The sequence below is a fragment of the Mesoplodon densirostris genome, chromosome X, assembly GCF_025265405.1.
Source record: "Mesoplodon densirostris isolate mMesDen1 chromosome X, mMesDen1 primary haplotype, whole genome shotgun sequence".
NCBI lineage: Eukaryota > Metazoa > Chordata > Mammalia > Artiodactyla > Ziphiidae > Mesoplodon > Mesoplodon densirostris.
The window spans coordinates 122,823,547-122,847,972 of NC_082681.1; the positions used below are offsets into that span (position 1 = coordinate 122,823,547).

Sequence of the window (24,426 nt, forward strand, 5' to 3'; positions counted from 1 at the left end):
ATGAAAAGTTTTACCAGCATGTTTTTGTCTGTACTTGTTAATGTTTTCTCCTTATAAGTATGCCTCCACATCTGATTTTAAAAAAACCCAAGACTTCCTCTGTCAGAGAGCACCTAGCAACTAGTGAATTATCATAGGAGTTCACAGGGTTGTCTTTTGGGCCTTCTTCTTCTTCTTTTTTGAAACACATGCACTTTGACTCAGGGGAGTGAAATTAATAGGCTTTTTTGTTAGAGGACAGAAAGCAAGGTGGCGTATTAGAAAAAGCATGCACTTAGGAGATAAAAGTCTCTTAGCCAAATGGGTGATCTTGGCAAAGTTACCCAATCGCACAGAGCCTAAGTTTCCTCAGGTATAAAGTGGGGAATAATACCTACCTCATAGGACATTTGGGAGGATTACATGCAACAACAGATATTGAAGCACTTAGCATGTAATGGGTAGCCAGTACATGTTGGCACCTACCTCCTTTCTTTCTTCAGTTCCCCCTGTTCCAGGCTTCCAGGCCTACTCTTGACTTTATTTCCTGCCTTCTGATTGTTTCCCAAGATTTATTCATTTCTTTTGCATTTTCATAATTGAGTAACTTCATATCTCCTGGACATTTTTCTTACCCAAGCATTGTCTGTTCTACCTGAAGATAAGCTGAGGAACCAGGTATCTTTTGTGTTAGGTATTCACATAAAACTTTTATTAAAGATGATTAGCACATCCTTCTGTATATTTTACATACTTTTTTCAAAGAGGTTTTTACTCACTTTGTTACCACTATGAACACATGGTTGTAGTGCTATGTATAATTCTCACGTTATCTTTGAAACAAATCTATTTTCTTTTTCAATAGTTTAATTAATACTGAATAGAGTTTTAGCATGGTGTGTATATGTTATATGATTGCTCTTTGGAGGAGAGATAAAAATACATGTATAATGTATATAGTTTAATTTTGCTGTTCAATGTATTGAATGATTACTCATTCCTCTTTAGTTAAAGTAGTTTAAAAAGTATTTTGTTCTAGGTGCTGGGGATATGGCAGTGAACCAAACTGAGTCTTTGCCATTGAAAAGCTCGCTTTCTAAAGTGAAAAAATTTTAATTTTTCATAATGCATTTTTCTTACTTTGGTCGTACACACACACACACACATATATATATATATATATATATATATATGTACCATGCATCAAGGAGTTTTATTGTAATAGAATATTATATTTGGGGGGAATATTTGAAGCTATGGCTCAAATATTTTGTGTCCCAAGATTTATTAATATCAAATGTCAAATTTTTTAGATCAAATATTGACTTCATTACATTTGCCATGTTCCACAAAGTAATACTTTATTACAATACTTTATATAAAATATACTTGTTTTGGAGGTCTAACATTGGCTTGCAGGTTGAAAATATTTTTCGTTCATTTAGTAAATATTTTTTGAGGACCTCCTATACTCCTAGGTTCTGTCTTAAACTAACCTAGTACAGGAATTTAAACTCAGGCCCAGAGCGCAATCTATTTGCTTTTCTTCATGCCATATATTAAAGGGTGGGGACCAGAACTGTGGTGATGAATAGATTGGTCAAGAGAATGAGGATTTATTTGGATTTAGTTACTGGGAAGGGGTCATTACCTTGGAAAGAATTTTTTTTAAATGGTTGGGGGAAGAAAAGCTTATTATAGGAGACTAAGGAAGCCCAGAATAATAAGGAAACTGAAGTATGAAGTATAGGCGATTCTTCTTTGTATCTTGTTAGTGAGTAGAAGGAAGATTCATGCAAGGGCTTGAAAGTACCAAAAACTAGGGAAGGAAACTTCCAAATGAGGGATATATGAGGGTTGTAAGAGAGAGCAAGGAGTTGGGGATCAAGTGATTAAATACCATGAAGAGAGGAGATAATTGAAACTGTAATGTTCCAGAGGAACCAGAGAAGCTAGTTATTAGGACAAAAGTGAAAGGGGATTTGGCCTAGAAGAGTAGAGAGGAAACTTCATTTGATATAAGAGGAAGAGATGAGAATGAATGAAAATAAAAGTATTTTAAGATGGAGGAATGGGATGTTTATGATCACTCCCAAAAGATAGCCTTTAATCTTCTCATAAAGTAGACGGTAGGGTCATTTGCTGAATGGAATAGGGTGAGAGGGAGAGGGGAGCTTAAAAAGGGGGAAATGTTCTGCCATTGAAACATACTTGGAAATCAGTGAGTTGAAGCAGTGACACCCCAGTTGAGGTTAGCATGGATGTTACAGTGATCTACAGTGTCCCAATGTTCTGTAGCAGGAGTTGGCAAGCTACAACCTGAGGGCCACATTTAGCCCATGTAGCCTGTGAGCTAGGAATAGTTTTTATATTCATAAAGGGTTTAAAAAAAGAGAGAGACAAAGAAGATTGTATGACAGAGACCATATGTGACCTTCAAAGCCTAAAATATTTACTCTCTGGCCCCTTAAGGAGAGAACTGACCCTTGCTCAAGACCAGAGAAAGCAAATGATAGTGTGACTCAGTGGTTGGAGCTGACATGTTGGACATGATCAAAGATCAGGGGGTGATAACGTAAGGGATACTAGTTATGAGGGTTTTGGTGGAGGTGGACAGTTGGGTGCAGGTTGATAAGGGGGTAAAGTAAAGCCAGAAGAAAGCTAACAGATTGGATGAAAATGGAGAGGGCTTGTGGCTAGATCTCATAATGAGAATGAAAAGCATGATCAGTTGGTATAAAGCAAAGATGACAGGTAAGGAAGTTGGAGGTGGAGAAGGGAAGCACAGTTGGTTATCTTGGAGGTTGAAGAGCTTCACAAATTGTCTATTGATGAGGTCGGGATGATGGAGCATCAGAAGTATGATATTTAAATTCCTGAAGATGATAACAGGGAGACTCTGTAAGAAGAAATCATGTGAATTAGGTTACTAGAGTTATTTGAAGAAAGTGGAAGTGGGCATGGAGTATGATGAGGTAAACGATGGTAAGGAGTTAAACAGAGGCTGGTGTAGGTAGATAAATTACTATAAATAAGGGGAGGGGGAAAGTGATGGGGTGGCAGTTAAGTGGTCCTCCATTTGCCCTGTCAGCTGTTCCATCCTCTTGACTAGGTAATTGATAGAGGTAGACAAAAAGGCTGCAGGGAAGATGTGGTATTCTCCATAGAAGGTCACATTTACACATAGTCTTTGAGGATGGGAGAAGCAAAGTGGTAGGTTAGTTTCAAGTTGTAAAATGAAGCCCTCAAAATAAAAGTAGTTGATGTTTTTTGCACAGATGTATAAATGTTTTACTTATACAGCTCTTCCTGTAAAGACTTTTTGACGTTAGTACTATTTACTATGTAAAGTTCATTTTTTGTACTAATGAAATTATTAAGGGATTAATACTAAAAATATCTCTCTTTACTTAACTATGAATATATACAAGAGTAACCTGGCAGGTAATCTTCATTTGAAATATTAAAACTGTCTTGATTGGGCTACAAATAACTAATAGATACAAATCACTTGGGCATGATAGTGGTCCTTCCATGACAATGTTAATGTAGAGTCTATATTATAGCTTATGAAGCTTTACTATTTAACATACATATAGGAACATAATGTACTTTAGCCGCTAAAACTCTAGTTAGGGGGATTCCCCTGGCGTTTAAAAGATGAAGCAGGAGCCGTTGGTAGCTGCTTTGTTATGTTTTTCTGTATTGGCGGGCAAAATGATTCCTGTATATATGGCATAATTGGATAGTATTTTCTGAAGGAAAAACTCTTTTCTGTGCCAAGGACTAAAAATATGAGAAGCAGACAAAAGGTAAATTGATAGAAATTTTCACTGTGCTAATTAAGTGGGAAGTTACTGGTTCTTATTATAAAAGCCTCTTTATTTTTTCTGGAGAATCCGACTATTTCCTGATAATCTGAAATCTTAAATACGTAAAACGTGATTTTAAATGGTACCTTTATTTTAAGTGGTTTTCAATGAATGACCTTTGGAATATTTTTAAAGATTGAGTTAAATTTCTTTTGAATCATAAGAAGAAAATACCTTAATTATGTCATTTATTTTAATTGTATTTTTGTGTTGTGTGTTTTTTCCCTCAGTTCCTGTTACAAAGAATATAGCAAAAACACAGTCTTCTCCTTCCAAAGCAACCCAGCGTTCAATGCAGTCTCTACAGAAAACTGCTGTAGTATTACCAACACAGCAGATCAAGAAATCAGGTCAGACTAAACCACCTGCACATACTTCAGTCCCCAAGAAGGGGAGTTCTGTTAAAAATATCACACCAAGGAAAAAAGGCCCAAACTCAGGAAGAAAGGTTAGTTGTATCTCCTACTAATTTGTATTACAGGTCTCTGTAGTGCCTTATTATTAAACATACAGTTTAGGACTTACTAAGAGTGTTATGATGCCTTTTAGGAATGTACCAAGAGTATATAAGGCTTTTTACAAGGTGGAGCGGGGAGGGGAAGGGAAGGATTGGGAGTTTGGGACTAGCAGATGTAAACTATATATAGGATGGATAAATAACAAGGACCTACTATATAGCACAGGGAACTATATTCAGTATCCTGTGATAAACCATAATGGAAAGGAATATGAAAAAGGATATATAACTGAGTCACTTTGCTATACAGCAGAAATTAAACGCAACATTGTTGTGTCAATCAACTATACCTAATTAAAATTTAAAAAAAAAGCATATAAGGCTTTTTAAGGCCCCTGTAACAATCAAGATTGTTATTTCTTTTCTTGGATAAATTTAAAACTGAATCGTGTTCGACCTCTTCAAAACCACATTGAAGATACTGCATGGGTGTATTTATGTTCGAGCCAGTTTATTTAAAACTCAGTATACTTTAAAAATCAATGCGAAGTGAATTTTACTGTACATAGATTATACCTCAGTAAAATGGGGGTGAGGGGGAAATCAGTGTGATGATAAATTCAGTGATGCTAAAGTCACATCCTACCTAACTGACTCTCCCCCAAAGAAAACAACTCTAAAACCTGGAAATAATAGAAAAAGCAGCTACCCGAAGACACTGGAGAATGAATGGAAGCAGACAGACTGTGGTTGGGGGGAATACACATAGGAGGAGGGGTGTTATACGAAATGCTATATTCAGCAAACATACTCTTCAAGAATGAAGAACTAAAGACATTTTCAGGTAAAAGCATACAAAAAATTCATCACTGGCAGACAAACACTGTAAGAAATGCTGAAGGAAGTTATCTCTAGGTAAATACTAATGACTTTCTTTTTGCTTTTTTCCTCTTAATTTCTTTATAAAAATAGGACTATTTAAAGCAATAATTATAATGCAATACAGTCTTGTGGGGTTTATAACATACATAGATATAATACATAAAAAAATGATAGTATAAAGGCTTAGGGGTGGGGGATATGGATTTGTAGCATTGCAAGGTTTCAACATTTTCTGTTAAGTAGTACAATATTAACTTTATGTGGATTGTACATTGAAACTCCCAGAGCATATTGTAAAAATACAAATGCAAAGAAATATAGCTAAAAAGCCAATAGGAAAATTAAAATGGAATTCTAAGGACTATTCAAGTAATCAACAACAACAAAAAAGAGGAAAGTAAGACAGAGGAACAAAACACAGAGGAAACAAACAGAAAACAAATAATAAATGGTAGACCCAGACCGAAACTTATTAATAATTACTTCAAAAATTAGTCAACTAAGCTTTTCAGTTAGAAGACAGAGATTATCAAAATGGATTTTTTAAAAGATCCAAATACATCCTGTCTACAAGAAATACACTCTAAATATAAAGACATAGAATCTCTCTAGATGTTAGAACTGAATTAAATTTCAGCAGTATTACCTTAAACATTTCTGAGTTCAGCCACCTGATATCAATATATATAACGTTTCTATTTTGTTACAACTAATGTTTGCAGTATGGAGCAAAATGACAATACCATTTTGATTTTAAAAACTTACATTAGTATTGGTATTTTATTTTAAAAGGCATTCAAAATTTATAAAATAAAAATCAAAAGTCAGGGCTTCCCTGGTGGCGCAATGGTTGAGAGTCCGCCTGCTCATGCAGGGGACACGGGTTCGTGCCCCGGTCCGGGAAGATCCCACATGCCGCGGAGCGGCTGGGCCCGTGAGCCATGGCCGCTGAGCCTGCGCGTCCGGAGCCTGTGCTCTACAACGGGAGAGGCCACAGCAGTGAGAGGCCCGCGTACCGCAAGAAGAAAAAAAAAAAACAAAAGTCAATAAAACTGAATATTTTTCAAATATAAAATCATAAATATTGAAAAAATCAAATAAGCAGATTATTCTAATGTAAATTCTTAGCAGATGAAATTTTTTAAATTAAAAATAAATTATAAGGGGACTTCCCTGGTGGCGCAGTGCTTAAGTCTCCACGCTCCCAATGCAGGGGGCCTGGGTTCAATGCCTGGTCAGGGAACTAGATCCCACATGCATGCCGCAACTAAGAGTTCGCATGCCGCAACTAAGGAGCTGGAAGGCCACAACTAAGGAGCCCTCCTGCCACAACTAAGACCCAGTGCAACCAAATAAATAAATAAATAATTTAAAAAAATAAATTGTATAAACTTAAGGAAAGTTAATGAAATTTAAAGGCAAATCATTTATTTTAAATGCATTTTAAAAATTAAAATGTATCAAGGGTGTCATTGATGCATATATTTAGTACATATTTTCCAGTTGCTGAGAAAAGTCTTTGTGATTAGCTGGTATATGGTCAAGATATGATAACTCCAAAAAGTTTCTCTTCATGCTTTTACTTTCAAATAATTCCAATGCCGATTTGACAATTTTGAAGAGATCTTTTTGAAAATATTGTTGCATGGTGGTGAGGAGGGGCAAGGGAAAGATAATGTAATTTTTTTGATAATAAACTTTTTTGTTGCAAAGGAAGCATTTCAGTCCACCTTCATCTTTTTTAGCTTCATTATTTCATCATAAAAAGATGAAGATTCAACTCTTTGAACTAGAGTAAGAACTGTTCTTGCCGTACTCTCCTTTGTCAATTATTTTCTTCCCTTCCTTAAGCATTCTAGAAGTATGGAAGTATGGAAGCACATTTTCCAAATAAATGTATTCAATTTACATTGTTAGTGCAAACACACTATTTTGGTATGTCCTAAGTCAAAGGATTTAGGTTTTAGATTTTTAAAATACTGAAAGAATGAGAATATATTGACACAATAATTGTAATTTAGTATTTTCAAAATAATTTACTAAGATACTGTGAACCCAAATGACAGTCACTAATTTAAACAAAGAAAGAAAAATCCAACAACACTGTTTGTTTTTTTCTCCTTTTTCCCTGCCTTTTAAATATCTTCTATTATTACCTTTTCTAGGCACAAGATCCCCTTCTCTGATACTGAAGAGTTGTGTTTGAAGATAGCTCCTAGAAAACCCCAAGAGTTGATATAAAATAAACAAAACACTAGTGACGTTAACAATACCCAGAAGACATTTGGTTCTTACATACAACAGGCATAATTTTGTATGGACTTTAGCAAGCCACTTACAATTTTGTCAAAATTATCATATGTAATATGGAGAAATGCAGGCTAGATATGGTAAAAACCCAGATGAGTGACTGCTTTCTGAAGACAAGCTTTGTCCTCTGCCTTGTTGAGGTCCCCCACCCTCATCTGATGAATTGCTGGATTAGATTTCCAAACTCCTTTAGCAGTGTAAAAAACTTACTGGGAACCTCAAAAAAAAAAAATAAAACAAGTTTTACAGAGTGAATTATTTTGGCTAAAGTGTGACTAGTTGGAACAGGGGGTAGCATTGGGAATCCCAGCCTCTTGGTCTCTTCCTCTCCTACCTGACCAGCTTATGGGCCCCTCTTAGGAGCACAGTTTGAAAAGTACTGCAGTTTGTGACACAGGGATTTCCAACCCAGAGGACTTCAGACAACTGATCATTTGTGAACCAGTGATGCCAATAATTTTATGACCTCCTTATCTAGGAATTTTTTTTTTTAATAGGAAAAATGTATTCCTGTTGTATGTTCCACATCTTCAACTTCTGTCAGTATGCTGGCCAGAGGACGTGGTGGTGTTTTATATGAAAAGGATGCTATTCCTGGGTCATCTAAAATAGTGATGTCTACAGGTAAATTAATATTTTTAAAAGAGTATAAAATTAGTTATCTTTTGTTGTATTATTTTCAGTGTCTTTGAAGTCCTGGAAATAAAATAAGAGGGAAAAAGGATAATAGTAGACATTTCTTTGAGCATTTTTCATATTAAAATATTTTGAAATTCTGATTGTTCATTTTGATGTCAAGGAAAAACAGTCTGTTTAAATACATAAGTCACTTGAAAATTCAACACCCTTAAGATATCCCTCTTGGTAAGATTTATAAAATTTACATTATTGTCAAATCTATTCTTGTTTTCCCATTATCTCATTTCACAATTTGTCTTTTTTTGTGTTGTATGTATTTTTAAGGTACCTCAAACCTTATTTTAATGTCTTATAAAATTTTCACAGATCCTTGCCTGTCAGGGGGCATGATGACTTTAAATTGTTCTTTGCTTTGTGAAGAGTGTGAAATGACAGACACCCAAACTAATGAATCCCTTTTATTTGTCATTTCCTGCAAGTTTCCTTATTCCTTTTCTGTTTTTTAAAGCAAGTTTTTTTGCTCCCTCTCCTAGATCCTTAATTATCTCTCTTACATTCTTCTGTTCCTTGGACTTTTCCCCTCAATTTTTCTTTTCTTATTAAAAAGAAATTATAATTTAATTTAATTTTTTGAAATAGAAATCACTTTCAAAATGATTATTATAACATACCCCCCCTTTTTTTGGCTGTGTTGGGTCTTTGTTGCTGCGCATGGGTTTTCTCTAGTTTTGGCGAGTGGGGGCTACTCTTTGTTGCGGTGCACAGGCTTCTCGTTGCAGTGGTTTCTTCTCTTGTTGTGGAGCACGGGCTGTAGAGTGCAGGCTCAGTAGTTGTGGTGCACAGGCTTAGTTGGTCTCCGGCATGTGGGATCTTCCCAGACCAGGGCTCGAACCCGTGTCCCCTCATTGGCAGGTGGATTTTTAACCACTGCACCACCAGGGAAGCCCGTAACATACCTCATTTTGTCTCTTTATTATTTCTGATTTTTAGTCCATTAGGAGGGGAGCCTAGCTAAACGAGTATAAACATTGAAATCCTTGTTTAGCTCAATTGTGTTCAGTAGAACGTTGTCCATGCCATCAGCACCTCATGTTAAGTTTTTAATAGGTGTTTCATTTCTGTGACAGAGTCCATCCTTCCTCTGGCTATTGCCACAAAGCTTAATTATCATATATTTCAAAATAGTGAAAGTGAGATTAATGGGTTTTTATTGTACTAAATATAGACTGTATACATGAAAATTTTGCAGTAAATTGAGTAGTGGATAAAAATAATGTGCCTCTTGATTTAGGGGGACAATATATTTTCTGTTTGTTAATAATCATATTACATGTGTTAATTTGTATTTGTGGATTCTCAGTGAAGAAAAAGTATAGAAACTTGACTGATTGTGATTATAGATTATTTGCTTCTAAATTCTAAATGCTTTTATTATACGAAGGAAAGCATTTATTTTTAAACTTTTCTTGCATGCACCTCAGCATGTATATAAAGAGCATTTTTATTTTCTTAAAAATTAATGAAAAGGGCTTCCCTGGTTGTGCAGTGGTTGAGAGTCCGCCTGCCGATGCAGGGGACACGGGTTTGTGCCCCGGTCCGGGAAGATCCCGCATGCCGCAGAGCGGCTAGGCCCGTGGGCCATGGCCGCTGAGCCTGCACGTCCGGAGCATGTGCTCCGCAACGGGACAGGCCACAACAGTGAGAGGCCCGCGTGCGGCAAAAAAAAAAAAAAAAAATTAATGAAAAAACTTTCTCTAAGTCATTAGAACTTACTGTGACACATATCTGAAATTATTTGGTTACTTTAGAAAATACTATATAATGAGAGTGCAATATTGTTGATTTAAAATAAATTCAGTCCAAAAAGAGTGTGCTAATATGACCAGTTTTGAAAGAAAATTCTTATACTGTGATTACTGTTAAAAAGTGAAAATATTCTTGTCTTTAAGCCACTTTATGTAATCTGAGAATGTGTGAAGAATTGTTTTATGATGTTACTAAAACTTGTATTGTTTTTATTATAATCAGTTTGGGCAGAATTCTAGAAAATTGAATAAGCATTTGGATTATTTATTTCTAGATTTCATATATTTACAAAATGTGAAAATATATTTACATACATATTTTTAGGTAGCAGAAATGATCACCGCTAGTAACTATGTTTAGGTTCTCCTTGAGTGAAGCGTGGCTAATGGGATATATAGTGATTGATTGTGTAGTGTTTATGTTCCTTCTAACCAATCTCATTGTTTGTTATATCTATATACACATTTTTCATCAAGTCTGTGTCTATGTAAACAAATATGGGAGCTCTGGCCCTCACCTGGATCAGAAGAAAATCCAGCAGCTGCCCAACCGCTTTGGCCCAGGCCCTGTCAATGTGGTGCTCCGGCGGACGGTGCAGGCCTGTGTGGATTGTGCCATTCAAAGTAAGACTGTTTTTGGATTCCTTAAGCCAGATGATCGTGGAGGAGAAGTGATAACCGGTATGCTCATCTCATCCTTTATGAGCTTTTATTCCCTAATTTGTTTTTAGGTTTCAAGAAGGCAAGGATTTTATAATACATAGATTATTTTATAAACTTATATTCTGTTAACTATAATATTTGAATATTATATTAATGTAATAGAATATGTATAATAATTATATGCTTATAGACTTTTAACCCTGGTTTGGAAAGTTTAACTTTCAAAATAGACAAATAATGTCAGAGTAATACTGTATATTGAGGTAAGAGGTACAGATTTTTCCTTTTACCTGCTATATTAAGCTCACTATAGATAAAGTGAGCCTAATATATTTTAATTTTTTTAGAAAACAGACTAATCTGTAAGAATCTCTAAATAAAAAATGTGGTTCAAGAAGTGAGTAAGAGGGCTTCCCTGGTGGCGCAGTGGTTGAGAGTCCGCCTGCCGATGCAGGGGACACGGGTTCGTGCCCCGGTCCGGGAAGATCCCACATGCCGCGGAGTGGCTGGGCCCGTGAGCCATGGCCGCTGAGCCTGCGTGTCCGGAGCCTGTGCTCCGCAATGGAGGAGGCCACAACAGTGAGAGACCCGCGTACAGCCAAAAAAAAAAAAAAAAAAAAAAACAAGTGAGTAAGAGGTAAGATACACATGGCTTTCATCATTGTATGATCAGATACTGCATTTGTACCCATGGAATGTTTGGAAGAGCAGGAACTATTGTACATCAGTGGGTTTCTGTTGTTGTTGTTTACTTTATGAATATTTTTAAATGAGAATGCTTTCATTCAGACTATTGTGTTTGAATGAGAGTAACTTTTATAATTTAAGATTATTCCTTTATAAATTACAAAAACCACATGTTAGATTTATAATACATTTCCTAAATTGATGGCTTTCATTTTTGTTGATGTGGTTCTCATCTTTCTGTGATGTAATTCTGACATCTTTTCTTCCCTATAATAGCCTCCTTTGATGGGGAAACTCATTCCGTCCGTCTCCCTCCAGTGAACAGTGCAACATTTACTCTTCGCTTTCTTGAGAACTTGTGCCACAGCCTGCAGTGTGATAACCTTTTGAGTAGCCAGCCTTTTAGCTCTTACAGAGGTAATAGACATAGCCCTGCAGAGCATGATCAAAATAAATCAGGTAAGAGGAAATATAAAATTTTATACTGTGCTTCTATTTTATATTAGATTCTACATTAACTTGAGAATCTTATCTAGTTCAGTTTTTCCTGTGTCTTCCTGAAAGTAAACCTTTTAGTCACAGTGAACTAATTAGACATGTATAATATATAGTTTTTGTTCATTCAAAGTGGAAAAGTAATTTCTTATTGTATTCATAATTAACTTGAGAATCAAAACCTGAAAGGTGCATCATTGTGTGTTTTTTTTGTTTTCTTAAATTTTATTTATTTATTTATTTATTTTTGGTGGCATTGGATCTTCGTTGCTACGCATGGGCTTTCTCTAGGTGTGGCTTGTGGGGGCTACTCTTCATTGTGGTGCGGTGGCTTCTCTTGTTGTGGAGCACGGGCTCTAGACGTGCAGGCTTCAGTAGTTGTGGCTTGCGGGCTCCAGAGCACAGGCTCAGTAGTTGTGGCGCATGGGCTTAGTTTCTCCGTGGGATGTGGGATCTTCCCGGACCAGGACTCGAGCCCGTGTCCCGTGTGTTGGCAGGCGGATTCTTAACCACTGCGCCACCAGGGAAGCACCCCCCGCCAGTCCCCTTTTAAGTACTGTCTGTATGGTATATTTTTTCCCATCCTTGTACTTTCAACCTATTTGTGTGTTTGAATTTAAAGTGTAGTAAGTTTGTAATACAACTTTTAAAAAAAAATCCATTCTACCAATCTGCTTTTTTACTGGAGTGTTTATTTCATGTACATTTAATTACTGATAAGGTAGGACTTACATCTACCATTCTGTATGTCTCTCTTTTTTTGGGGGGGTAGTCTCCTCCTGCATTACTGCCTACTTTTGTTTTAAGTAGGTGTTTTCTTGTGTACCATTTTATTTTCCTTGTTCTTTTTACTATTTTTTGAGTTATTTTCTTAGTTAGTTGCCTTGGGGATTACAATTAACACCTTAACTTATAACAATCTAGTTTGGATTAATACCAACTTAATTTTAATATTATGCCAAAACTTTGATCCAGCATAGCTTTGTTTTCTGCCCACTTCTTTGTGCAATTATTGTCATACAAATTATATCTTATACATTATAAGCTCCCAAATACAGTTTTTTTTCTTTTTCTTTTTTTTTTTTTTTGCGGTATGCGGGCCTCTCACTGCCGTGGCCTCTCCCGCTGTGGAGCACAGGCTCCGGACGCGCAGGCCCAGCGGCCATGGGTCACGGGCCCAGCCACTCCGCGGCATGTGGGATCCTCCCGGACCGGGGCACGAACCTGTGTCCCCTGCATCGGCAGGCGGATTCCCAACCACTGCGCCACCATGGAAGCCCCCAAATACAGTTTTATAATTATTGCTTTTTTAAAAAAAATAAATTTATTTATTTTATTTATTTATTAGGTTTGGCTGCGTCAGGTCTTCGTTGCTGCGTGTGGGCTTTCTCTAGTTGTGGCGAGCGGGGGCTACTCTTAGTTGTGGTGCGCGGGCTTCTCATTGCAGTGGCTTCTCTTGTTGCGGAGCACGGGCTCTAGGCGCGTGGGCTTCAGTAGTTGTGGCTTGCGGGCTCCAGTAGTTGTGGCCTGCGGGCTCTAGAGCACAGGCTCAATAGTTGTGCTTTGCGGGCTCTGGACCACAGGCTCAGTAGTTGTGGCACACAGGCTTAGCTGCTCCGTGGCATGTGGGATCTTCCTGAACCAGGGTTTGAACCTGTGTCCCCTGCATTGGCAGGTGGATTCTTAACCACTGTGCCACCAGGGAAGCCCTATAATTATTGCTTTATGTAGTTGTCTTTTAACTGAGAAAGGAGAAGAAAAGAGTTATAAACACAATATATTTACTGGTACTGTTTATTTTTTTTAATGTGGATTTAAGTTATTCTCTATTTTCATTTCAACTTGAAGGAGTCTCTCTAGTATCTCTTATAGGGTAGCTCTCTACAAGTGAGGAATTCTCTCAGTTTTTCTTTATGGAGAATTTCCTATTTACTCCTTCAGTTTTTAAAGATTAGTTTTGCTAGGTATAGAATTCTTGGTTGACCATCTTTTTGTTTCAGTGCTTTGAATATGTCATCCCACTTCCTTCTAGCCTCTGTAGTTTCTGATGAGAAGTCAGTTGCTAATCTTGTTGAGGATCCTTTGTGTGCGATGATTTGCTTTTCTCTTGCTGATTTCAAGATTCTCTTTGTCTTTTGCTTTTGGTAGTTCGACTGTTTTTTTCTAGGTGTGGGTATCTTTGCATTTATCATAATTGGAGATTCTTGTGCTTTTTGGATTATGCAGATTAATGTTTTGCATTAAAGTTGGGAAGCTTTTAGACATTATTTCTTCAAATAGTGTTTTTGCTCCTTACTCTCTCTGTCCTCTCCTTCCAGGACTCTCCCATTACGTTTATTGTGGCATGCTTGATGGTGTCCCACAGGTCTCTGAAGTCTGTTCATTTTCTCTCTCTCTCTCTCTCTCTCTCTCTCTTTTTTCTGTTCCTCAGACTATATAATCTCAATGGACCTTTTAAAAAATTTGGTGATTCTTTCTTCTGCTAATTCACATCCGCTGTTGAGCCCCTCTAGGGTTTTGTTTTGTTTTTTTTTAATTTCATTTATTATACTTTTCAAGTCCTGAATTCCTATTTGGTTCTTTTTATAATTTTTATCGGTTTATCGATAGTGTGAGACATTGTTCTTATACTTTCCTTTAGTTCTTTAGACATGCTTTTTTTTTCAGTTCTTTAAACATATATAAAATAACTGACTTGATTCCTTTGCTTAGTAAGTCCAGTATCTGGGCTTGCTCAGAGGCAGTTTCTGTTGACTTCTTTCCCCCCTGTGTATGGGTCATACTTTCCTCTTCCTTGCATGTCTCCTAATTTTTTAATTGAAATTTAAAAGTAATATAATGCAGCAACTCTGAAAATGAGGTTCCCTCCCCCTTCCTGGGCTCTGTTGTTGTTGCTGGTGCTGTTTGGATTTTTAGTGACTCTCCTGGGCTAACTTAGTGACTTTTCCAGGTCTAATTTTATTATATGTGGCTACTGAAGTCTGTTCACTTAGCTTAGTGGTCAGCTAATGATTGGACAGGGATTTTCTTAAGTGCCTGGAACCAGTATGTCTCCCAGCCTTTGCCAAGGGGTTCTTAGTGTGTGTTGGGACTTACCTTGAACATTCCAGGAGGCAGTTTACAAATCTGCTTTGTGCAGAGCTTCAGGGTCAGCAAAAAATGACAGAATGGGGCCTTCTAAAGTCTTTCCTGAGCATTCATACAACCATGTACATACATATGGCCTTCTAGATTCCCAGGAGTATCTCAGTGCTTTTCAGAGTCCCCTAATGGACATCTCATTCTCAGTTTTTCCTTTTAAGCTTCTTGGTCAGCTTCTTGTCAGCCCCAACTGGTAATACTACCTCTGGAAGCTGCAGTGTTAAGCAGTTGCCATTGTTGTGGGCTTTTTGGTTTTGTTTTGGTTTGTTTTTTTACCAGTGCTTTGGATAGGGCTGTTCACACAGAGCAGGCTCTGATTTAGGTCAAATAAAACAAGCCCAGAGATCAGAGGTCTTCAGTGGGCTGCAAGATTGATCAAATAGTGACAGTTGTCTGTGGGTGGAGCTTTTGGAGAGTTCCAAATCCTTTGTGCCCCCTTCAGTGCTAGGCTGGCTGCTGGCTTTCACAGCTACTGTAGTTGCGAAGCTGTTGGTTTGCAAGGCTGCTGCAAAACTGGGGTGAATGGGATTGTATTAGGGAAGCTAAAATGCCACAGAATTTGTTGTTCTTTCTGAGATTCGGCCATTTTTCTTGAATAACTGCTTTTTGGGTTGTTGTACTCCTTTAGTTGACGTCCAGAATTTTGAAAAAGCTAATTTTGCCAGTGCTGTCATTATTTTTATGAAGGAGTGGATTTTCTGAAGTCCTTCATCAGTCATCCTGGAAGTGCTTCTCTATGATGACTTCTGAAGTACTTTGCGAATTATCTGGCTTTTTGTAGTTATCTCTGCAGGAACAATTTCATGCCTGAGCTCACTACGATACCCAGAAGCAGAAGTCAAGAATCAATTTTATGTTTGTATCAACCCCAGACAGTAGACCATATACCAGCTTCATAAACTTTTCATAAAGAATGTATTATAATATTATAAGTAAAAGATAAGTAAAGACTTTTTCTGATCTTCCTATGATTCTGAGGTAAATATCTATAGAAAACTATAGAAACTGTATATTTTAGTACTCCAATTTTCTGTATCATTAAATGGGTATGAAAAAAGTCAATTATTTCTCTTCTTAGAATTTAACTGTCCTAATTGTAGAAATATCTCTCATTCACTGAAGTATGTTTTGCCTGTTAGTTTTGTAGTTGATGATTAAAAATAAAATCAAATGGTGAGAGCTCTCTTAGACTCATTAGTAATCAGTCAGTAACTGGATGGCTAAAGATTGCTCATCAGACGATTTTGAGAGGCATGCTGGCCCCCAGCCATTTTGAACTAGATCAAGTTTGACTTTGGTACTTTCTCATTGCAGTCTTTCTTCACTCTGGAGGTCTGTTATCCTACTTTATAGATTTCTATTGCACTTTATTTTTCCTTTTAGTTGGAGATTAAATCAAAATATTGATCGATAATGTAGTGTAACGTAGTCTAATGTAGTGTAATTAATAAATTGAAATGCCTTTATTTTCAGGATTTTGCCTTAAAGTGTGGTCCTTTAGGAAGAAATGCATTTGGTCGAATGATAAGTAACCAGTAGAATTGTTGTAAGGGTACCCCTTGGCCAGGATTGTCGCCTATAAAATGGAGTGTTCATTGTACCCTATCTTCTCTTTAACTTCTCTGAATTCTTAACTTTTCTTGCTCATGGGAGCAATCTTCCCAGGTCTTTTTAGACACATTACAATTGGTTGCCTCACTGTTGGCCTGAGAGAGTTAGAAAGATGTGATGACCCTAGAATAAAGGAAGCCTAGACATAATGCCTTTAACCCTTGAATATAATATCACTGAAATGTTTAATAGGATGAAATGAACACATCTTGTTCATAAATAATTGATAAATTATTGATGAAGTTATAGTAGGCAAATGATTTAGAAACAAAAGTGTTTTATGCTGATGATATGAAAACGCTTGAGTATATTAATTAGCTATAACAGACATTTCTGTTTTTGAAAACAGTAAAAGAAGATACAACAGAAAAGAAAAGCACCAAACGACCTTCTCAGGAACCTCTGCCTTATGTTGCTTCTCTCTCTCCTAAGTCCCCCAAAACAAAAGTGCATGCCTCTGAAGGTAAATAGTATTTACATGTTGCAAGACTGGGGAGAAAAGTCACTCTTCTATCACTTATATGCTCTTGAGTGTTGATGCTGGAAGTAGGGGAGTATATTCCCCCAAATCAGTTTGGCAGTTAGGCTACTACTTGGGCAGCTTTGTTGAGCTCTTCATTCCCTTCAGAAGTGCACAGTTGTCATTTCTCCTTAGATTAAAGAAAAACAGTTATAGCCGTGTTTTCCATTCAGCTTTGTGTTGCTAAAAGCTGATAGAAAGAGGAATAGAAAAACCTAGTACATTTCTCCAGTGAAAGTTTTAAGTGCCCAAGGAGTAAGCAAATGTTAGAAACCAACTCTGTGATCATATTGTAACAAAGAGTTGTAAAGAACTGCATTCCTAAAAAGAAATGCTTTAGTGAGGTGTTCATAGTCTTGGTGGCAAGACTGGCGAGGGTTAGTTGCCATGAGAAAAATAGGTGATATCATTAGAATCAATTTGGATTTCAGGACAGTGTCCATTACTATAAACACCAAGAAGGGGATGGCCATGCGCTTTGTGTTAGAGGTTTGTGGTTCAGTATAGCGTGGCTTAAGTGAACTGTTGTTGGCAGTTAGGGGATTTTTGACCTTTTAATAGTATTCGAGCTGTACGTCTGTTGAAGATAATTGCCTTTGTCTTTTTTCTTATTGCCTTTGTCTTTTTTTTCTTGTAGAAGAAGTATTATCTTCTGAGGGAGATGGCATGCCCAAAGGGGAAATGCTTTCTGAAGAGTCCAAAAACTCACCACTAAATCCAGCAAGTCCTTTGAATCCTGCCAGCACAAGTCCTATAAGCACTCATACTCCAGTCTCCAGGAGTGTTTCTCAAAGTGTGCCATGCACCTCGAGTTCAACACTGGTGGGGACCAAATCACCTCCCAAGAGTAGTCACCATGAAGTTACATTCCAGATGCAGAGGAAAAGTGAAGGTATATTCAAAAACAGTGATTCTCAGCCAGTGTGTTTGTCTTTCCCCTTAAGGTTTCCATGCCCCACAACATCCCCTGAGAGTTTATCGCATTGGAGAAAGTGCCAAAAGTGAGGAGGTCGAGTCCTCCCCTTCACCTCATTTTCAGGGCCAAGCTGCTACACATGCTCTAATCCTCATGGCATTGCAGAACTATTTCTGGGAATCTGGATCACCAGCCATGTTTCTGATGGAGACTTCTCAGTTTAGTGCTTTTCCATCCATTGTAATTTATCATTTCCTTGGGTACTGCCTGGACTCACAACCCTCACATGACTCTGAGGCCTGGAAGGATGCACTCCCTCTTCTTTCTGACGTACTCTCTTCCTTGTCCCTGTTGAGACCTTTCCTGGCCCCGCCTGTGTGTGGTTCCCAGATCTAGGCTCTGGCATTCTGTTGCTGCAGGCGTTTCCCCATTTTCCACACTCCCAGTCATTCCCTCCGACCCCGCAGGAGAACATGATATGTATGAACAGGACAGCATCCTACTCTTCATTTGGAAAGAGCCAGAGCAGCCTTCCATGTGCAAAGATAGCTACTATCCTGTATCCTTTTAAGGGTTAAGGGTGCTGTGGTGAGAGGAATAAGTGTTTTGTCTTTTGTCACCAGATAGGCATCTAGGCAAGGTTGAGGCGAAAAGGAAGTAGGAATCAACTAACTCCCCTGCCTTTCATAATGGATATTATCTATGGGCAACTGCACTGTACACATGCTGTGATACATTTAATATCGTCACCCCCATCTCCTACTCCGTGTAGATTGTCTCTGGTTTTGGAGTGATTTTTGTAGAGAGACTGAAGATAGATGTTCGTTTTATAAAGGGGTAACGTACCCTGAATTTTTAGATACTTTCACAATATATGAGTTCATGAAGACAGGCCTTCTGGTCTCCTAGTGTATATAAGACAGAGCCATTAAGGAGAAGAGCATGACTGGACTTGGATTATTTTTCACATAATTATTTATTTCATGTAATTATTTGAATAACACTAATATAATGTTCATAACCTTCTCTGATTATTTTGAAGATGTGGGCCCAATTAAATTATTTTCCATGATAGATTAGAAATAGATGAGCTCACAGTTGTTTTTTATTTTTAAAAATTTTAAAATTTATTTTATTTTTAGCTGTGTTGGTTCTTCGTTGCTGCACGCGGGCTTTCTCTGGTTGCGGCGAGCGGGGGCTGCTCTTTGTTGCGGTGCGCGGGCTTCTCATTGCGGTGGCTTCTCTTGTTGCGGAGCATGGGCTCTAGGCATGTAGGCTCAGTAGTTGTGGCTCGCAGGCTCTAGAGCGCAGGCTCAGTAGTTGTGGTGCAAGGGCTTAGCTGCTCCAGGGCATGGGGGATCTTCCTGGACCAGGGCTCAAGCCCATGTCCCCTGCATTGACAGGTGGATTCTTAACCACTGCGCCACCAGGGAAGCCCCTGTTTTATTTTTAATATAAAATTATAGTTTTATACCAGAAATCATTTCTTTACATATAGTTTATTTGTAGTAAAAGTAGTTATATGTTATTCAAAACATAACTATACCAGATTCTGATGACAGAAACCAAAAATCCCACATAAATATAAGTTAATTTAGAGGTATGGTTAGCCTTGCCAGTATTTTTTTTTTTTTTTTTTTTTTTTTTGCGGTACGCGCGCCTCTCACTGTTGTGGCCTCTCCCGTCGCGGAGCACAGGCTCCAGACGCGCAAGCTCAGCGGCCATGGCTCACAGGGCCTAGCCGCTCCGCGGCATGTGGAATCTTCCTGGACCGGGACACGAACCCGTGTCCCCTGCATCGACAGGGGGACTCTCAACCACTGCGCCACCAGGGAAGCCCCACCAGTAATTTTTTAAGTATAAAATTGAGTCTGTTTTGAGTTAAAGGAGAAGACTTTTCTGTCTGGATTGTTAGAATGCCTTAGGCATGGCACGGTCTATACCATCATCGTTTTTACTTGGGTTGATACAGCCCAGCAGCATTTCTTGGTAGACCAACATTTTTATCTCTGACAAGTAGAAAGTAGGATAGATTTTACTAAAGAGTTTTTATTTCATACCAAAGTTATGCTATTTAAAAAGAAAATAAATAAAATTTCCCATTGTGAGTTCTTTTATCTTCTGTTTTTCTTTGCCCTTTCCCTGGGTGAATACTCCAAATACCCATAAAATGGCCAGAGCCCAGAGGATAGGAAAGAAAAGGTGCACTTTTGGCTAATTCACACATACAAAAATATTAAATTTGTATTGACGGTCCTTGTTTAGAGAAACAAATCCTCCTAGCAAATTACAAACCCCACTTCTCTTATCATACACTAACTTTAGAGAGTCAAGCGCTCTGGTTGAGTAAATGAATACCTGTCTGGGCACAAAGAAATTTCAATACAACGTAGTGAACAGCACAGCTATAACTTTTTGAGGTATGGGCACTTAAATTGTTTCATGTCTTAGTTACTTCTTCTTTAAACATATAAACCTTCAACCAAAATATCTATTACTATGCAGTGAAACTTGAAAGAGGCATTCAGTATAATGTTAAAGTTACTTCTGACCTAGCTAAGCACAAAATAATCTTGTTTTCTTCAAAATTCAGATAAGCATGTAAGGCTTGAGAAACAGGAATTTAAGGAATAAAGTGATGCTAAAAACCATCCATATTGAATACATTAAAGTGAATAAATGTAAGCAGTTATCAAACTGTAAATTCTGGGGATTTCCATTGCAATTAGCTAGTAAAATAAACCTAATCTGGAGATATCAAGAGGAGAAAGATTGAGAGAAATTCTTTGAAATATTTAAAGTAAGAAAGCAACAAGTTAGCTTAGATTAGCCTAATTTAACCCAAGTAACAGGTCTTTTGCTGTATTTTCCTGTGGCCAAAGTGGCCTCGGATTGCTCAGTCTCTTTTACGATCTTTGGAACTGTAAGGTGTCTTCCGAAGCTGCTTTTGTTGTTTGGGGGAGGTCAGGTGGGACATTCTTGAGTAGCCATCCTCAGGTCATCTTTATCTAGGCTTTCCCTGGATTTTACCTTGGAGTCCTTGGGTCCATGCCGGGGTACTTCACAGAAGGTTCCAGGAATGAGACAATTCCTCCCTACTTAACATCTCTTCTTTCAGGATAATGATCAGGTCAAGTATGATTTGTCTTTTTTCCCCCCATTGAAGCTCCGAGTTATATAGCTGTACCTGACCCCAGTGTCCTGAAACAAGGCTTCTCTAAGGACCCTTCAACCTGGTCTGTGGATGAAGTGATGCAGTTTATGAAACATAAAGATCCTCAGATATCAGGCCCCGTCGCCGACCTCTTCATGAAACATGTAATGTATCTTTTGATCCGGTTTTCCTGCCGTAATGACTTTGAATGACCTCTGTGCAGGCCCTTCAGTTGGATACTGATTAGTGTGGATGGTGGGGGAACCCTATCAACTGATTTTTCCATATGCGAGAAAGTTTACTTTGCCCAAAGTTAGAGCCTTGAAGGGTGGAGGCTGGATCTGTGCTTTAAATGGGTACCCGAGTACCTAAAATACTACAAGTCTTTGAGTTCTCAAGAGAAGATGATTCGGCATGGCCACTCGCAGGTGTCTTCTCCTTTCTAACAACAGCTACAAGGATCCTCCTCCCCACCTGCTCCCTGCTCGGCCCCAGGACCGTGAGTAGGAGGGGTGACCACAGCTGTGACAGGGTGTCCTCCTTGTTATGATGCCCGATGAATTCAGTAACTGTAAAAGATTAAGTGCAGCTTTATTTTAAATAGGAACTCATGAAAACCAAATAATATGCTTCCACGACATGAACTGCTTAATTAAGGAAATGAAGAATTTTAGGAGGATGCCTTGTGTCTGTTAAATAATGTTTATAGTCTTTTCTAACAAATCAAATTCATGACCAAATATCTATGTATCCTTTTTGACATTGTAAGAAGATCTGTAATAAGTTTTCGTATCTAACTAGCTTCACACAACTAACTGAATAGCTTTCAACATAAGGACAACACTGTATAGCACATTTACAGTTTGCATTAATGCTGATATACTCATATTCCCAGCCTTTCTAAGAAAGTTAATGACTGTCTGAAATTCATTTCTATAGTTCACAGTTTTCTACCCTTTGTCATAAATACGTGGTATTTTATTCAACATATAGTATTTAAAATCAGAGTTTGATGCTAAGGCCATTTTTCAAAGATACTGGGTTAAATTTCCTTTTTCTTAAAATTTGAAGTGAATTTAGAAATTTTCAAATGATGCTTCACATATAAGTTATATTTTTAATAGTTTTCAGGAAATAAATGCATATTCAGAGAATATATATTGAGAATGTACAGCCGCTCCCTATTTTACATGTCCTTATATGTACGTAACGTGACAAAACATGAAATCAGTATTAGTAATTATAATTTCTTTCTCTCTGTAGGAGGTCGATGGGAAGGCTCTGCTACTACTCAAAAGTGATGTGATGATGAAGTATATGGGGCTGAAGTTGGGGCCAGCCTTAAAGTTATGTTACTATATTGAAAAACTTAAAGAAGGAAAATACAATTGAAAAAAAATGTGTAAGTTTAGATTAGACATAATTTTCAATTGTCTTGATAACTTTTTAATTTAAAAGTATTTTTATTCTCGTAGCAGTTTTTGTTTTGTAGACAGTTCTTCTAAAACTACGTTATATCCAGAATTGCAGAACTACATTACAAGTCCAGTCTACTTCTTTAAAACACATTAACATGTTAGTATTAGCATATTCAACTTGGCAGTCCTTTATGTCTTTTTATTATTTTACACTTGACAGTTTATTATTTAATTGTACAGCTTACACATATACTTAATGCAGGAAACAGAGAAACACCGTTGATTTTGATTAATGTTTATATATAAAACCAAAACAGCTACATCCCAAAGGGGAAAGTATCAGGGACTGACAGGCTCTCTAACGAAATCCATGAGAAGTTTTCCTTAGAAAAGAATTTAAAGATGCAACTGTAGATATCATCTCGTTTTCAAATATTTTATGTCTGTTACTGCAATGTTCTGTTTGTGTTCTACCAGTTTCTGGAAAGGGAATAGCCATATAAGTTATTCTCCTTGCGTTATGATTTCTCGGTATGTTGTGTTCGTTCATATTTAAAGAAAAAAACAAGCTTACAAACTTTCATAAAGTGTTCTAATCAGTTTTTGATAAATTTCGAACAATTGTAAGAGAGAATGGTTGTTTTATGCAGGAGATATTATACTACAAGGGTGGTTTGGATGGAGTCTGATTAAAAGTTTTCAGTGAAATACCTATTATTTCAAAACTTTACATACTTTCTCTAAGCTTAGACATTTAACTAGGCATTCATTTCTCATATCTCTATATGAGGACACCTGTGCCCAAATTTTTTAGATATCTATATTTTATTGTCTGTGTTTATTCTTCATACAGATACTATACCATATTTATATATTATTCTATACCTGTAGGTATTCAGACAAGTAAATCTGTTCTTTTTGAATTTAATATGGCACTTTGCCCTGCCACAGAGGTAATGGTGAACTATTTATATAGTTGGATGTTTTTATTCTGAAAAAAATATGTGCATCATTTGCTATCACTAGTACCTCTCAGCTTAGTCTTCAGGGGATAAGAAACAATCCATAGATTGGTTTCCGTACAGGGAAGTTCTCTGTCCTATGCAATGTTGCTAGTTAATTTGCTTAGTTCTGAGCCATTTATTCTGCTAAATTTTGGAAGATGCATTAATTCAGACTTATCATTTGCGGCTTTATTTTTAAAGTTAGAACTTTCAAGGGGAAATGGTGCTATATGTTCATTGTTATTACTTTCTATAAGTTTGGTGTAATGTTAACAAGCTATGAGAATCTGTGCTGAAAGTATTAGCCATTTGTTATAAATGCCAATAAAATTTACACCAGGGCAAGAATGTACATTTTCCTTTTTAGAAAACCAAATGTACTTTTTTTTTTAACATCTTTATTGGAGTATAATTGCTTTACAGTGGGGTGTTAGTTTCTGCATTATAACAAATTGAATCAGCTATACGTATACATATATCCCCATATCTCCTCCCTCTTGCGTCTGCCTCCCACCCTCCCTATCCCACCCCTCCAGGTGGTCACAGAGCACCGAGCTGATCTCCCTGTGCTATGCGGCTGCTTCCCACTATCCATCTACCTTACGTTTGGTAGTGTGTACTTTATATGAGAATGCTACTATTTAAAGGGTGGTTTCATCTATGTTATTCATTTTGTGTTATAAGACAAAATTCTAATTTAAACTTGGTCTTCTCTCAAATTGTTTGAGTGAAGATGCTGTGCCCCGTTAAACAGTCCTCAGGTGTTTTTATAAACACTGTTTTACAGTTTTCAGATTTTAAAATGTACTAAAGTTTAATAACCACAGCTATTAATGTCAAAGCCTCAGATTTGATTTTACTTGCTTTCACCAC

The 24,426-nt window shown here is 37.3% G+C and overlaps 1 protein-coding gene across 1 annotated transcript; it reads left to right on the plus strand.

The window, feature by feature from the left end:
• The first annotated feature begins 4,083 nt into the window (after positions 1–4,083).
• On the plus strand, positions 4,084–22,616 carry LOC132482645 (sex comb on midleg-like protein 2). Its single transcript, XM_060087958.1, has 8 exons — positions 4,084–4,299; positions 7,998–8,124; positions 10,422–10,625; positions 11,571–11,753; positions 16,891–17,004; positions 17,699–17,953; positions 21,144–21,295; positions 22,395–22,616. Exons 1-8 carry the CDS (start codon positions 4,144–4,146, stop codon positions 22,521–22,523), a joined length of 1,320 nt encoding a protein of 439 aa, XP_059943941.1. The 5' UTR covers positions 4,084–4,143; the 3' UTR covers positions 22,524–22,616.
• Positions 22,617–24,426: the final 1,810 nt, after the last annotated feature.